The 15,231-nt window shown below is 45.0% G+C and overlaps 1 protein-coding gene across 1 annotated transcript; it reads left to right on the forward strand.

Moving 5' to 3' along the window:
• Positions 1-1,993: 1,993 nt before the first annotated feature.
• On the forward strand, positions 1,994-13,982 carry LOC149071189 (uncharacterized). Its single transcript, XM_089248203.1, has one exon. The coding sequence runs from the start codon at positions 2,029-2,031 to the stop codon at positions 13,867-13,869; it is 11,841 nt and encodes a 3,946-aa protein (XP_089104329.1). The 5' UTR covers positions 1,994-2,028; the 3' UTR covers positions 13,870-13,982.
• The last annotated feature ends 1,249 nt before the right edge of the window (positions 13,983-15,231 follow it).

Below are 15,231 nucleotides of genomic sequence, written 5' to 3' on the forward strand. Positions count from 1 at the left end.
TCTGATGAAGCCTAGGATTCTGTAAATTCATAATGTAAATTGCATTATGTAAATGCTGCCACCTTGAAATGAACTGGAGCTGGCAATAAATGAATATTCTTATGAGTTTAATTCAAATAGTGCAAGGCTGTAATGAAATCGGCTCACATTTGTGCTTCGAAAGTTTGGAAAACGAAATAAAACCAATTTCAACTGACCAATACTACTACTACTATTACTTAACCGTGCATACACTTCATAAATATACCTCTGGGAGATTTCCATCGAATTGGTACATGGAGCAACATGTTGCTTGTGTGTATATATGTGGTCCTAACATATTTAGGCCTGAGCTATAGTCGGTTTCAGATAAAGATAAAGGTCCTATCATATATTAATCTTGCCAGCTTATTTCGTTTTATACTAGTTACGACTAACCACCACTGTGTAGCCTGTGGGATTGAACCCGAGACCCTTGTGATGCAAGTCCATCGCACACGATTCCCAGCGAAATCATTCAAAGGCCGTTTTTTGCTTGAAACTTACATAGTTTCCAGCTGCCGCCCATATTAAAGTTAGCATTTCACCCCCTGTGTGTTTCACATCTGCTGAAATCGTAGATGACACGTCCAATGAAATCGATGTCCGAGAATTGTGGACATGCCATAAAGATGATTATTCTCATTTTCCAATACACCAATCACGTCATCTGTTGTGTATGGAGTGTGTGAGCCTAGTTGTCCATACTCAGAAAATTTAGATCAAGTATTGGACAATACGATCATGAAATCCAGAAAAATCTCAAACGAATACTTCTCTGCCGTCACGGACCTTGTTGAATAATTGCTGGTTCCATTGGAGGTGAGTGGTGTTGTTCCCAGAAAAAAGAAAAAACCGTGAGAAGCGACCCTGGCTCTCAAATGATAGACCTAAGACGCCTAGAAATATCCTAGTGGGCTCCTCGACAGTGGAAAAACGAGTTTTCTGTTCAATGTGAAGCCAAAGTAACGTCTAATCGTTAAAAAAAAAAATTAACATGGCATAGGAGACAGTTATTACGATAATACTGACGTCGCATGCACATTAATGACGCCGATGTATTTGTGTGTTAGAGAGAGAGAGACACACACACACACACAAATCCGGTCAATGTCCGGATTTCGGGCTTTGTCCGCCAAGTTCGTGAAGTGACCGGAGATCCCTGGCCAAAGTCCAATAACAAAAGACATGATTCTGGGTTATTCGGTGTTATTTTTTTCGTGCTGAATATGTCCACGTTAGTTATGGTAATGCATCAAACCGCAGTCCCGAGTAAACATTTTTTTCTCTCAAATTTTTCTTTTTTTTTTCTCATCACATGGAGCTAATCCAATTCAGCTACTATATATATAGTCGTGTATCACACGTCGGCGATAAAAAAAATTGATTTGATGTCTACCGGAACTTCTCACATCACATTCGGCAATCCCTTTTGCCAGGGATCTCTGGCAACTTTGCGAATTGGCCGGCCAAAGACCGAATCATTTTTGAAAATCGGACTTTCGGCCAAAACTCTTGGCCAATTCGTGAAGTGGTCGCACTTCGGGCTTTGGCAGTAACATATATATTTATTTATTTTAGCATTATTTACTGAATTCATGCTATGGAGGGTTTGAGCATTTGAAACATTTAAATGTTCTTGAGTATTGGCTGGATTTCTGTGTATAAAATATGGTAATCCAGATAGTGTTTTTGTACGAACTAGTAAGAAATTGATTACAGAAAGGAAAGGAAATTTCATTGCCACTACGCTAACTATGCACTGAAAATGTTTATGAAGAAGCTTATTTGCGTAGTGATTAGGGACCGCCCATTGACGTTAAATCATGTCTGTGTGTGTTTTCGAGACGAAAAAGGGACGGACAATAATAAAAGAAACTGTTTTTTTCTAATCTTCTTTACAAGCTAATTAAGAGCAGGTGTATCTTTCATTTTGGTTTCATATAAAGCTCACTTGTTTCTCGGACGAAGATCAGTCAGACCTTAAGCGCAAACGAAGGTCCCACCACGATGCGTTGGTTTGCAGTGTCGCTGGTCGTCACGACCTTCCTGGTGCTCTACCAATCGGCAGAATGTAAGAAAAAGGAGAAAAACTACAAAAACAACCCTTGGGCAAGCAAAGAGAAAGCTTCGATTTTCGCTAATACTTTCATAAACTCGGCCAAGTCTTCAGATGCCTTCAGCCAGGATCAAAAAGACAGTATCGAAGCCATCGGGAATACCATAACGTACGCTATGGGGAAAGTGGACACGTCTAAGAAGAACGCGAAAGCTACGTACCAAAGTCTTGACATGGCTTTAGCTTCCGCAATCGCTGAGATCATAGCGAACGGGGACAATATTAAAGTACAGACAACAGCAGCGATGGAAGCTATGGCGGAAGCATTCAGAAGAACAACTGGTAAAGTGAACAAGGTATACATAGCTGACATAAAAGAACTGATCGAAATGTTTGCTAATAGCAAGCTTGAAAGTGGAGAAGATGACTATGATTACGATGACGACGACGATGATGATTCATTGAATTCGATCCTTGGCTCCAGTTCACCTTCATCATCTGTCATGTTACCACCACCACCACCTCTTCCGCAGTTCTTCCAACCTCCACCAATGCCAGTGAGCCCAGCTCCACCTAGCACAATTATAACCTCTTCCAGCTCGTCTTCGTCTAGCAGTAGTTCGTCAAGCTCCTTATCTTCCAGTTCTCAGACGACTTTTTCCCAACAATCACCATCGACACCTCCACCGTCACCACCGCCTCCCCCTCCTGCACCAGTACCAGTGTTCAGCCCGCCACCACCTCCTCCTCCCCCTCCTGCACCAGTACCGGTGTTCAGCCCACCACCACCAGCTCCAGCACCCAGTCCCTCTCCACCTAGCCCGGTGACATCAACGACATCGTCTTCTACAAGTTCAACATCAGCTAGCAGTAGTTCTTCAACCTCGTCTTCTTCCAGTTCTCAAACATCCTTCCAACAAGCACCGGCTCCACCAGCTTTTAGTCCACCCCCTCCTCCTGTACAGTTACCAGGTTTCAGTTCTGAAGACATCACACGATTTGCATCAGCAGTATCAACGGCTTTCGTGTCATCAGATCTATTTTCTTCCCTCTTTAATACGGACACTACTCTCACAGATGCTCAGATTTACACAGAAGACATGACCCAAACAGCAGGGTACTTTGCTGGATTCTATGGTTCTTCGCTTTTGAATATGCAGCAGGCGGTGAATCAGGCCGTCATCGAAGTTGGCAGCGGAGCAGGCACATACGCCTATGCTAAAAGCATCGCTTACGCTTTGGCTACATATATGACCAAGTCGCAGATATCACTTGCATGGTTTGAGCCGAACTCGTTTGCGAGTAGCGTGCTTTCTGCACTGGAAATATACAGGCCCGTGCAGGTCGACCAAACCTCTCAGGGTTTTGATATTTCAGCCGAAAGTTTTCTTTCTAATGAAATTTCAGAAACTCCGGCTACGGATACAGCCTTCGCCGAAGCACTTTCTTCCGTTTTCTTGGCTCATGATTTGTTTAGCACATTATTCTATACAGGGACAAATATTAATGACGCTCAAACAATGGCATCTGCTATGGCCAAAGTTGCCGCTATTTTAGTGAATTCCGATCAGACTACAACCTCAGGAATCACCGACATAGTACAGCAATCCGTAGCGGAAGTGGGAACCGGTGGAGCTACATACGATTATGCTAATGCTATAGCTTACTCCGTTGTCTCGTATTTGAACACGCAACAGGTATCTTTTGATAATTATGAACCGAACGCATTCGGAGCAACCATGCTCTCAGCGCTGTCTTTATTCAAACCTCAAGAAACACAGCCTGAAGCTACAGTTCAAATGTCATCATCGAGCATGTCCTCCTCCTCCTCTTCTTCTTCTTCCTCTTCAAGTTCAAGTATTACTACTACTCAACAAATTAGTGAGGCACCTCAAGCCCGTGCTGCTCCTGATTATAACAAAATCAACCAAGACTTCACGAATACGATGACTTCAGTTTTCATATCTTCAGAGCTGTTCTCAACTCTTTTCTCTGGCACAACCGATGTCACCAACGCTCAAAAGTACGCATCGGCAATGGCCCAATCAGCTGGAATGTTATTAGGATCTGACCAATCAACTGTAACGGATCTAACAAATAATGTGGCGCAAGGTACGACAGGCATCGGCAGTAATGCTGGAACATATGCCTATGCAAGTTCCATTGCGTCCACTACGGTATCATCCCTTTCATCATTGCAGATTCCTCTTTCTAATTACGATGCCAGCGCATTTGCTGCGACGATGCTCTCAGCGCTTTCAATATTTAAACCTCAAGAAGCCCAGCCTGTCGCCCCAGTGCAAACAACGTCATCGAGCTCGGTTGCGTCTTCTTCCTCCTCTTCTGCTTCTTCGTCGGCTACCACTTCGGTGACAACCTCAGTGGCACCTCAAGCTCCCGCAGCACCTGATTATAGCAAAATGAACCAAGAGTTCACAAATACCTTAACCTCTATTTTCGTTTCCTCACAGCTGTTCCAAACGCTGTTCTCCGGAACAACTGATGTCAACAATGCTCAAACTTACGCATCAGCAATGGCCCAATCTGCTGGAACTCTATTGGGATCTGACCAGTCAACTACCAGTAGTTTTACCAATGCGGTATCGCAAGGTGTAACGGGTGTAGGCAGTAATGCTGGAACTTACTCTTACGCCAGTACTATTGCATCTACTACGACTTCGTTCTTGTCAAACATTCAGGTAATTTCCAATTACGATGCTAACACGTTTGCAGCGACAATGGTTTCCGCGCTTTCCAAATTCAAGCCTCAAGAAGCTCAGCCTGTTGCACCGGTGCAAACAACCTCGTCGAGCTCAGCCTCGTCCTCTTCTTCCTCATCATCTGCTTCTACTTCTACTACTACTACGGTGACCACAGCAGCAACTCAAGCTCCCGCAGCACCTGACTATGAAAAAATAAACCGAGACTTCACAAATACCTTAACGTCCGTTTTCGTTTCTTCGCAACTGTTCCAAACACTGTTCTCCGGAACAACTGATGCCATCAATGCTCAGAACTATGCAACCGCAATGGCCCAATCCGCTGGAATGCTACTGGGATCGGACCAGTCTATCAGTTCCAGTCTCACCAGTGCTGTAACGCAAGGTGTAACGGGTGTCGGAAATAATGCTGGAACCTATGCCTATGCAAGTTCCATTGCATCGACTACGGTATCATCCCTTTCATCGTTGCAAGTTCCTCTTTCAAATTACGATGCCAGCGCATTTGCTGCGACGATGCTCTCAGCGCTTTCACGATTCAAGCCTCAAGAAGCCCAGCCTGTCGCTCCAGTGCAAACAACGTCATCGACCTCGGTTGCGTCTTCTTCCTCCTCTTCTGCTTCTTCGTCGGCTACCACTTCGGTGACAACCTCAGTGGCACCTCAAGCTCCCGCAGCACCTGATTATAGCAAAATGAACCAAGAGTTCACAAATACCTTAACCTCTATTTTCGTTTCCTCACAGCTGTTCCAAACGCTGTTCTCCGGAACAACTGATGTCAACAATGCTCAAACTTACGCATCAGCAATGGCCCAATCTGCTGGAACTCTATTGGGATCTGACCAGTCAACTACCAGTAGTTTTACCAATGCGGTATCGCAAGGTGTAACGGGTGTAGGCAGTAATGCTGGAACTTACTCTTACGCCAGTACTATTGCATCTACTACGACTTCATTCTTGTCAAACATTCAGGTAATTTCCAATTACGATGCTAACACGTTTGCAGCGACAATGGTTTCCGCGCTTTCCAAATTCAAGCCTCAAGAAGCTCAGCCTGTTGCACCGGTGCAAACAACGTCGTCGAGCTCAGCCTCGTCCTCTTCTTCCTCATCATCTGCTTCTGCTTCTACTACTACTACGGTGACCACAGCAGCACCTCAAGCTCCCGCAGCACCTGACTATGAAAAAATAAACCGAGACTTCACAAATACCTTAACGTCCGTTTTCGTTTCTTCGCAACTGTTCCAAACACTGTTCTCCGGAACAACTGATGCCATCAATGCTCAGAACTATGCAACCGCAATGGCCCAATCCGCTGGAATGCTACTGGGATCGGACCAGTCTATCAGTTCCAGTCTCACCAGTGCTGTAACGCAAGGTGTAACGGGTGTCGGAAATAATGCTGGAACCTATGCCTATGCAAGTTCCATTGCGTCGACTACGGTATCATCCCTTTCATCGTTGCAAGTTCCTCTTTCAAATTACGATGCCAGCGCATTTGCTGCGACGATGCTCTCAGCGCTTTCACGATTCAAGCCTCAAGAAGCCCAGCCTGTCGCTCCAGTGCAAACAACGTCATCGACCTCGGTTGCGTCTTCTTCCTCCTCTTCTGCTTCTTCGTCGGCTACCACTTCGGTGACAACCTCAGTGGCACCTCAAGCTCCCGCAGCACCTGATTATAGCAAAATGAACCAAGAGTTCACAAATACCTTAACCTCTATTTTCGTTTCCTCACAGCTGTTCCAAACGCTGTTCTCCGGAACAACTGATGTCAACAATGCTCAAACTTACGCATCAGCAATGGCCCAATCTGCTGGAACTCTATTGGGATCTGACCAGTCAACTACCAGTAGTTTTACCAATGCGGTATCGCAAGGTGTAACGGGTGTAGGCAGTAATGCTGGAACTTACTCTTACGCCAGTACTATTGCATCTACTACGACTTCATTCTTGTCAAACATTCAGGTAATTTCCAATTACGATGCTAACACGTTTGCAGCGACAATGGTTTCCGCGCTTTCCAAATTCAAGCCTCAAGAAGCTCAGCCTGTTGCACCGGTGCAAACAACGTCGTCGAGCTCAGCCTCGTCCTCTTCTTCCTCATCATCTGCTTCTGCTTCTACTACTACTACGGTGACCACAGCAGCACCTCAAGCTCCCGCAGCACCTGACTATGAAAAAATAAACCGAGACTTCACAAATACCTTAACGTCCGTTTTCGTTTCTTCGCAACTGTTCCAAACACTGTTCTCCGGAACAACTGATGCCATCAATGCTCAGAACTATGCGACCGCAATGGCCCAATCCGCTGGAATGCTACTGGGATCGGACCAGTCTATCAGTTCCAGTCTCACCAGTGCTGTAACGCAAGGTGTAACGGGTGTCGGAAATAATGCTGGAACCTATGCCTATGCAAGTTCCATTGCGTCGACTACGGTATCATCCCTTTCATCGTTGCAAGTTCCTCTTTCAAATTACGATGCCAGCGCATTTGCTGCGACGATGCTCTCAGCGCTTTCACGATTCAAGCCTCAAGAAGCCCAGCCTGTCGCTCCAGTGCAAACAACGTCATCGACCTCGGTTGCGTCTTCTTCCTCCTCTTCTGCTTCTTCGTCGGCTACCACTTCGGTGACAACCTCAGTGGCACCTCAAGCTCCCACAGCACCTGATTATAGCAAAATGAACCAAGAGTTCACAAATACCTTAACCTCTATTTTCGTTTCCTCACAGCTGTTCCAAACGCTGTTCTCCGGAACAACTGATGTCAACAATGCTCAAACTTACGCATCAGCAATGGCCCAATCTGCTGGAACTCTATTGGGATCTGACCAGTCAACTACCAGTAGTTTTACCAATGCGGTATCGCAAGGTGTAACGGGTGTAGGCAGTAATGCTGGAACTTACTCTTACGCCAGTACTATTGCATCTACTACGACTTCATTCTTGTCAAACATTCAGGTAATTTCCAATTACGATGCTAACACGTTTGCAGCGACAATGGTTTCCGCGCTTTCCAAATTCAAGCCTCAAGAAGCTCAGCCTGTTGCACCGATGCAAACAACGTCGTCGAGCTCAGCCTCGTCCTCTTCTTCCTCATCATCTGCTTCTGCTTCTACTACTACTACGGTGACCACAGCAGCACCTCAAGCTCCCGCAGCACCTGACTATGAAAAAATAAACCGAGACTTCACAAATACCTTAACGTCCGTTTTCGTTTCTTCGCAACTGTTCCAAACACTGTTCTCCGGAACAACTGATGCCATCAATGCTCAGAACTATGCAACCGCAATGGCCCAATCCGCTGGAATGCTACTGGGATCGGACCAGTCTATCAGTTCCAGTCTCACCAGTGCTGTAACGCAAGGTGTAACGGGTGTCGGAAATAATGCTGGAACCTATGCCTATGCAAGTTCCATTGCGTCGACTACGGTATCATCCCTTTCATCGTTGCAAGTTCCTCTTTCAAATTACGATGCCAGCGCATTTGCTGCGACGATGCTCTCAGCGCTTTCACGATTCAAGCCTCAAGAAGCCCAGCCTGTCGCTCCAGAGCAAACAACGTCATCGACCTCGGTTGCGTCTTCTTCCTCCTCTTCTGCTTCTTCGTCGGCTACCACTTCGGTGACAACCTCAGTGGCACCTCAAGCTCCCGCAGCACCTGATTATAGCAAAATGAACCAAGAGTTCACAAATACCTTAACCTCTATTTTCGTTTCCTCACAGCTGTTCCAAACGCTGTTCTCCGGAACAACTGATGTCAACAATGCTCAAACTTACGCATCAGCAATGGCCCAATCTGCTGGAACTCTATTGGGATCTGATCAGTCAACTACCAGTAGTTTTACCAATGCGGTATCGCAAGGTGTAACGGGTGTAGGCAGTAATGCTGGAACTTACTCTTACGCCAGTACTATTGCATCTACTACGACTTCATTCTTGTCAAACATTCAGGTAATTTCCAATTACGATGCTAACACGTTTGCAGCGACAATGGTATCCGCGCTTTCCAAATTCAAGCCTCAAGAAGCTCAGCCTGTTGCACCGGTGCAAACAACGTCGTCGAGCTCAGCCTCGTCCTCTTCTTCCTCATCATCTGCTTCTGCTTCTACTACTACTACGGTGACCACAGCAGTACCTCAAGCTCCCGCAGCACCTGACTATGAAAAAATAAACCGAGACTTCACAAGTACCTTAACGTCCGTTTTCGTTTCTTCGCAACTGTTCCAAACACTGTTCTCCGGAACAACTGATGCCATCAATGCTCAGAACTATGCAACCGCAATGGCCCAATCCGCTGGAATGCTACTGGGATCGGACCAGTCTATCAGTTCCAGTCTCACCAGTGCTGTAACGCAAGGTGTAACGGGTGTCGGAAATAATGCTGGAACCTATGCCTATGCAAGTTCCATTGCGTCGACTACGGTATCATCCCTTTCATCGTTGCAAGTTCCTCTTTCAAATTACGATGCCAGCGCATTTGCTGCGACGATGCTCTCAGCGCTTTCACGATTCAAGCCTCAAGAAGCCCAGCCTGTCGCTCCAGTGCAAACAACGTCATCGACCTCGGTTGCGTCTTCTTCCTCCTCTTCTGCTTCTTCGTCGGCTACCACTTCGGTGACAACCTCAGTGGCACCTCAAGCTCCCGCAGCACCTGATTATAGCAAAATGAACCAAGAGTTCACAAATACCTTAACCTCTATTTTCGTTTCCTCACAGCTGTTCCAAACGCTGTTCTCCGGAACAACTGATGTCAACAATGCTCAAACTTACGCATCAGCAATGGCCCAATCTGCTGGAACTCTATTGGGATCTGACCAGTCAACTACCAGTAGTTTTACCAATGCGGTATCGCAAGGTGTAACGGGTGTAGGCAGTAATGCTGGAACTTACTCTTACGCCAGTACTATTGCATCTACTACGACTTCATTCTTGTCAAACATTCAGGTAATTTCCAATTACGATGCTAACACGTTTGCAGCGACAATGGTTTCCGCGCTTTCCAAATTCAAGCCTCAAGAAGCTCAGCCTGTTGCACCGGTGCAAACAACGTCGTCGAGCTCAGCCTCGTCCTCTTCTTCCTCATCATCTGCTTCTGCTTCTACTACTACTACGGTGACCACAGCAGCACCTCAAGCTCCCGCAGCACCTGACTATGAAAAAATAAACCGAGACTTCACAAATACCTTAACGTCCGTTTTCGTTTCTTCGCAACTGTTCCAAACACTGTTCTCCGGAACAACTGATGCCATCAATGCTCAGAACTATGCAACCGCAATGGCCCAATCCGCTGGAATGCTACTGGGATCGGACCAGTCTATCAGTTCCAGTCTCACCAGTGCTGTAACGCAAGGTGTAACGGGTGTCGGAAATAATGCTGGAACCTATGCCTATGCAAGTTCCATTGCGTCGACTACGGTATCATCCCTTTCATCGTTGCAAGTTCCTCTTTCAAATTACGATGCCAGCGCATTTGCTGCGACGATGCTCTCAGCGCTTTCACGATTCAAGCCTCAAGAAGCCCAGCCTGTCGCTCCAGTGCAAACAACGTCATCGACCTCGGTTGCGTCTTCTTCCTCCTCTTCTGCTTCTTCGTCGGCTACCACTTCGGTGACAACCTCAGTGGCACCTCAAGCTCCCGCAGCACCTGATTATAGCAAAATGAACCAAGAGTTCACAAATACCTTAACCTCTATTTTCGTTTCCTCACAGCTGTTCCAAACGCTGTTCTCCGGAACAACTGATGTCAACAATGCTCAAACTTACGCATCAGCAATGGCCCAATCTGCTGGAACTCTATTGGGATCTGACCAGTCAACTACCAGTAGTTTTACCAATGCGGTATCGCAAGGTGTAACGGGTGTAGGCAGTAATGCTGGAACTTACTCTTACGCCAGTACTATTGCATCTACTACGACTTCATTCTTGTCAAACATTCAGGTAATTTCCAATTACGATGCTAACACGTTTGCAGCGACAATGGTTTCCGCGCTTTCCAAATTCAAGCCTCAAGAAGCTCAGCCTGTTGCACCGGTGCAAACAACGTCGTCGAGCTCAGCCTCGTCCTCTTCTTCCTCATCATCTGCTTCTGCTTCTACTACTACTACGGTGACCACAGCAGCACCTCAAGCTCCCGCAGCACCTGACTATGAAAAAATAAACCGAGACTTCACAAATACCTTAACGTCCGTTTTCGTTTCTTCGCAACTGTTCCAAACACTGTTCTCCGGAACAACTGATGCCATCAATGCTCAGAACTATGCAACCGCAATGGCCCAATCCGCTGGAATGCTACTGGGATCGGACCAGTCTATCAGTTCCAGTCTCACCAGTGCTGTAACGCAAGGTGTAACGGGTGTCGGAAATAATGCTGGAACCTATGCCTATGCAAGTTCCATTGCGTCGACTACGGTATCATCCCTTTCATCGTTGCAAGTTCCTCTTTCAAATTACGATGCCAGCGCATTTGCTGCGACGATGCTCTCAGCGCTTTCACGATTCAAGCCTCAAGAAGCCCAGCCTGTCGCTCCAGTGCAAACAACGTCATCGACCTCGGTTGCGTCTTCTTCCTCCTCTTCTGCTTCTTCGTCGGCTACCACTTCGGTGACAACCTCAGTGGCACCTCAAGCTCCCGCAGCACCTGATTATAGCAAAATGAACCAAGAGTTCACAAATACCTTAACCTCTATTTTCGTTTCCTCACAGCTGTTCCAAACGCTGTTCTCCGGAACAACTGATGTCAACAATGCTCAAACTTACGCATCAGCAATGGCCCAATCTGCTGGAACTCTATTGGGATCTGACCAGTCAACTACCAGTAGTTTTACCAATGCGGTATCGCAAGGTGTAACGGGTGTAGGCAGTAATGCTGGAACTTACTCTTACGCCAGTACTATTGCATCTACTACGACTTCATTCTTGTCAAACATTCAGGTAATTTCCAATTACGATGCTAACACGTTTGCAGCGACAATGGTTTCCGCGCTTTCCAAATTCAAGCCTCAAGAAGCTCAGCCTGTTGCACCGGTGCAAACAACGTCGTCGAGCTCAGCCTCGTCCTCTTCTTCCTCATCATCTGCTTCTGCTTCTACTACTACTACGGTGACCACAGCAGCACCTCAAGCTCCCGCAGCACCTGACTATGAAAAAATAAACCGAGACTTCACAAATACCTTAACGTCCGTTTTCGTTTCTTCGCAACTGTTCCAAACACTGTTCTCCGGAACAACTGATGCCATCAATGCTCAGAACTATGCAACCGCAATGGCCCAATCCGCTGGAATGCTACTGGGATCGGACCAGTCTATCAGTTCCAGTCTCACCAGTGCTGTAACGCAAGGTGTAACGGGTGTCGGAAATAATGCTGGAACCTATGCCTATGCAAGTTCCATTGCGTCGACTACGGTATCATCCCTTTCATCGTTGCAAGTTCCTCTTTCAAATTACGATGCCAGCGCATTTGCTGCGACGATGCTCTCAGCGCTTTCACGATTCAAGCCTCAAGAAGCCCAGCCTGTCGCTCCAGTGCAAACAACGTCATCGACCTCGGTTGCGTCTTCTTCCTCCTCTTCTGCTTCTTCGTCGGCTACCACTTCGGTGACAACCTCAGTGGCACCTCAAGCTCCCGCAGCACCTGATTATAGCAAAATGAACCAAGAGTTCACAAATACCTTAACCTCTATTTTCGTTTCCTCACAGCTGTTCCAAACGCTGTTCTCCGGAACAACTGATGTCAACAATGCTCAAACTTACGCATCAGCAATGGCCCAATCTGCTGGAACTCTATTGGGATCTGACCAGTCAACTACCAGTAGTTTTACCAATGCGGTATCGCAAGGTGTAACGGGTGTAGGCAGTAATGCTGGAACTTACTCTTACGCCAGTACTATTGCATCTACTACGACTTCATTCTTGTCAAACATTCAGGTAATTTCCAATTACGATGCTAACACGTTTGCAGCGACAATGGTTTCCGCGCTTTCCAAATTCAAGCCTCAAGAAGCTCAGCCAACAGCACCAGTTCAAGTGTCTTCGACCAGTACGTCTTCTTCTTCTTCCGCTAGCGTGTCTTCTTCTTCTTCCGCTAGCGTGTCTTCTTCTGTTGCCACAACGCAAGTCAGTGTAGCTCCTCAGCCACCACAAGCCCCGGCTGCCCCTGACTACTCTGAATTCACTAACTCTCTAAGCTCTTCTCTTGTGGCTTCAGAACTGTTCACAACCCTATTCTCAAGCATCACTGATGTTTCCACAGCTCAAAGTTACTCATCGTCGATGGCTCAAGGTGCAGGGATGTTTGTAGGTTTAGATTCTACCACATCCGGGTTGACAAACTCTGTCGTGCAGAGCATCACTGCTGTTGGTGCTGGCAGTGACGTATCAACTTATGCCACATCAATTGCTTCCTCAATTGTAAGCTCTATTTCCAGTTCTCAGACAATTCTTACTAACTATGATGTTACTTCCTTCAGTGCAGCAATGCTTTCGGCTCTCGAGAAATTCAGACCACAAGCTCCTAGTGCTCCTGCTGTGTCAATATCATCCAGTATTGCTTCTTCCTCCTCTTCAACTACATCATCTAGCAGTACTTCCTCCTCCTCCTCTGCCTCATCCAGTAGCGCTTCCTCTACTACTTCAACTGGTGATGCTTCCCCTTCGGCTCCTGCGTCACCTGGTGCAGATGTGGCAACTGTTCCTTCTGGTGGTTGTGCAAATACTGGGCCAAGCTCAGGCAGCGATGCTTACCCTCCTATTTCTATGGACACTGCTTTAGCCTTTTTCACTCCCTCGGTTCCAATGTCGACTAGTACTTCCCTGCGAATGTGTAACTTTGCAACAACGATCCTGTCTTCGATAGCATCGGAGTCTGGGTTCAACTATATGGACTTTTCACGTGCTTTGAATGTCCTGAGCTCTTCAATACGGTCCAGTGGCTCTGGTTCTTCCTCGACAAGTCTTATCATTCAGTTCCTCTTTGAAATCGTTGTATCACTGGTCCAAGTACTGCTCCGTATGAATGCATCTACTGATGATACAGCGAATGCTCTTTACACTGCTATATCGCAGTCATTTGCTTGATTGTATAAGAGGAAAAAAAGAGATGTATGGTCGAAGTGAGAGGATTATATATATTTTTGGACTGCTTCGACAAATTCTGTAATTTTGGTTTAGAAATAAATTGTTAAGCACAATTTCTTTGTTTCTTCACTCGTTGACTAGAAATTGATTATTTGTTTTGCATCATATTGAAAAATTATGTTCCTTTTTTAAGGATTTATTTTTTATACATTGTATTCGATCTCGACATTTTACCTAGCTCATGATTAATTACAACTATGCATATAAGGCATAACTAATTATTTTAATTTACAATTTTTTAAAGTATGTTATGTATTTATACGGGGTGTTTCATCTCAGGACAAAGAGATCATTACTCGTGCATGCTTGGTGATTCGATTTGGTTAGTCTCTTCTTTCCTGTGTGTGCTCCCATATTCGTTTTCTTCTCTTCCAGCTCTCTAGATTTGTGGACGTACAGCACGCACAACTTTTAATCGAACGATGGCGATATCTTGGGTTATATTTATTGCACAAAAAAAGAAAGGTAGCATTCGTCTTCATTTAAGATCTTCCATAAGTGTATTAAGTTCATTTTTTCTTAAGGGGTCATCTAGATGTTAAAACTAGATCCCACTTTTGAAAGTTCAATAGTAACCCCATTTGTTTCTTCCATATTTGGATTTAGAATCTCAAGAAATGCCGAAATAGCAAATTTCATCAATTTCGAACGAACAGTTAGTGAAATATAAATTATTGAAAACGAATGACGTAATGTTAAACAGAAACATCTTGTTTTTGAGCATAATTGCTGAAATAATATAAGTACCTCATTAATTTTTATTTTACATGATAGATTCTGTCAGGCCAAAAATAATTTTGTTACTCATTTTGAATTTGGTTTTTTTCAATATGAGTTATGAATTATTCAAACATATTTTAAAAATTTGTGAATAGAAGCATACATTAATTTTTACTTCGTTCGAATCGGCATAGTCGAAAACCTAACAGAATTAAGTTTCATTCCAATCTGACCTCTGTTTCGCGAGATATGAGCGATTATATGAAAATGACCACTTTTAGGGACCATTGACTAGATATAAATTTGAAACTCATTGAAAAATTTCTCATGACAAATTATGCGAAAATGTTTAAATATGAAGCTTACTGAATAAGCTTACTGAATAACTTTACTGAAATAAGTAATTATTGTTTCAAGTATACGGTGATACGATAAATAAGTCATCCACCCAGTTTTTTTTTTTTTTTGGAACATTCTTTTTCTTTTTAAAAATTCGAGTAAACAAATAAACATCAAAATTTTGAAATTTCTCACTATTTCAAAAATTTGTTTAGTTCCTTAGACAATATTCATGAGCTGAAA

This window comes from Pholcus phalangioides, unplaced genomic scaffold (assembly GCF_987345545.1).
Source record: "Pholcus phalangioides strain wild (caught in Gottingen) unplaced genomic scaffold, Ppha-v1.0 ptg000019l_1, whole genome shotgun sequence".
NCBI classification, from domain to species: domain Eukaryota; kingdom Metazoa; phylum Arthropoda; class Arachnida; order Araneae; family Pholcidae; genus Pholcus; species Pholcus phalangioides.

What these genes read in the sequence shown, in the direction of transcription:
- LOC149071189 (XM_089248203.1), top strand. Translation starts at nt 2,029, where the DNA reads ATGCGTTGGTTTGCAGTGTCGCTGGTCGTCACGACCTTCCTGGTGCTC.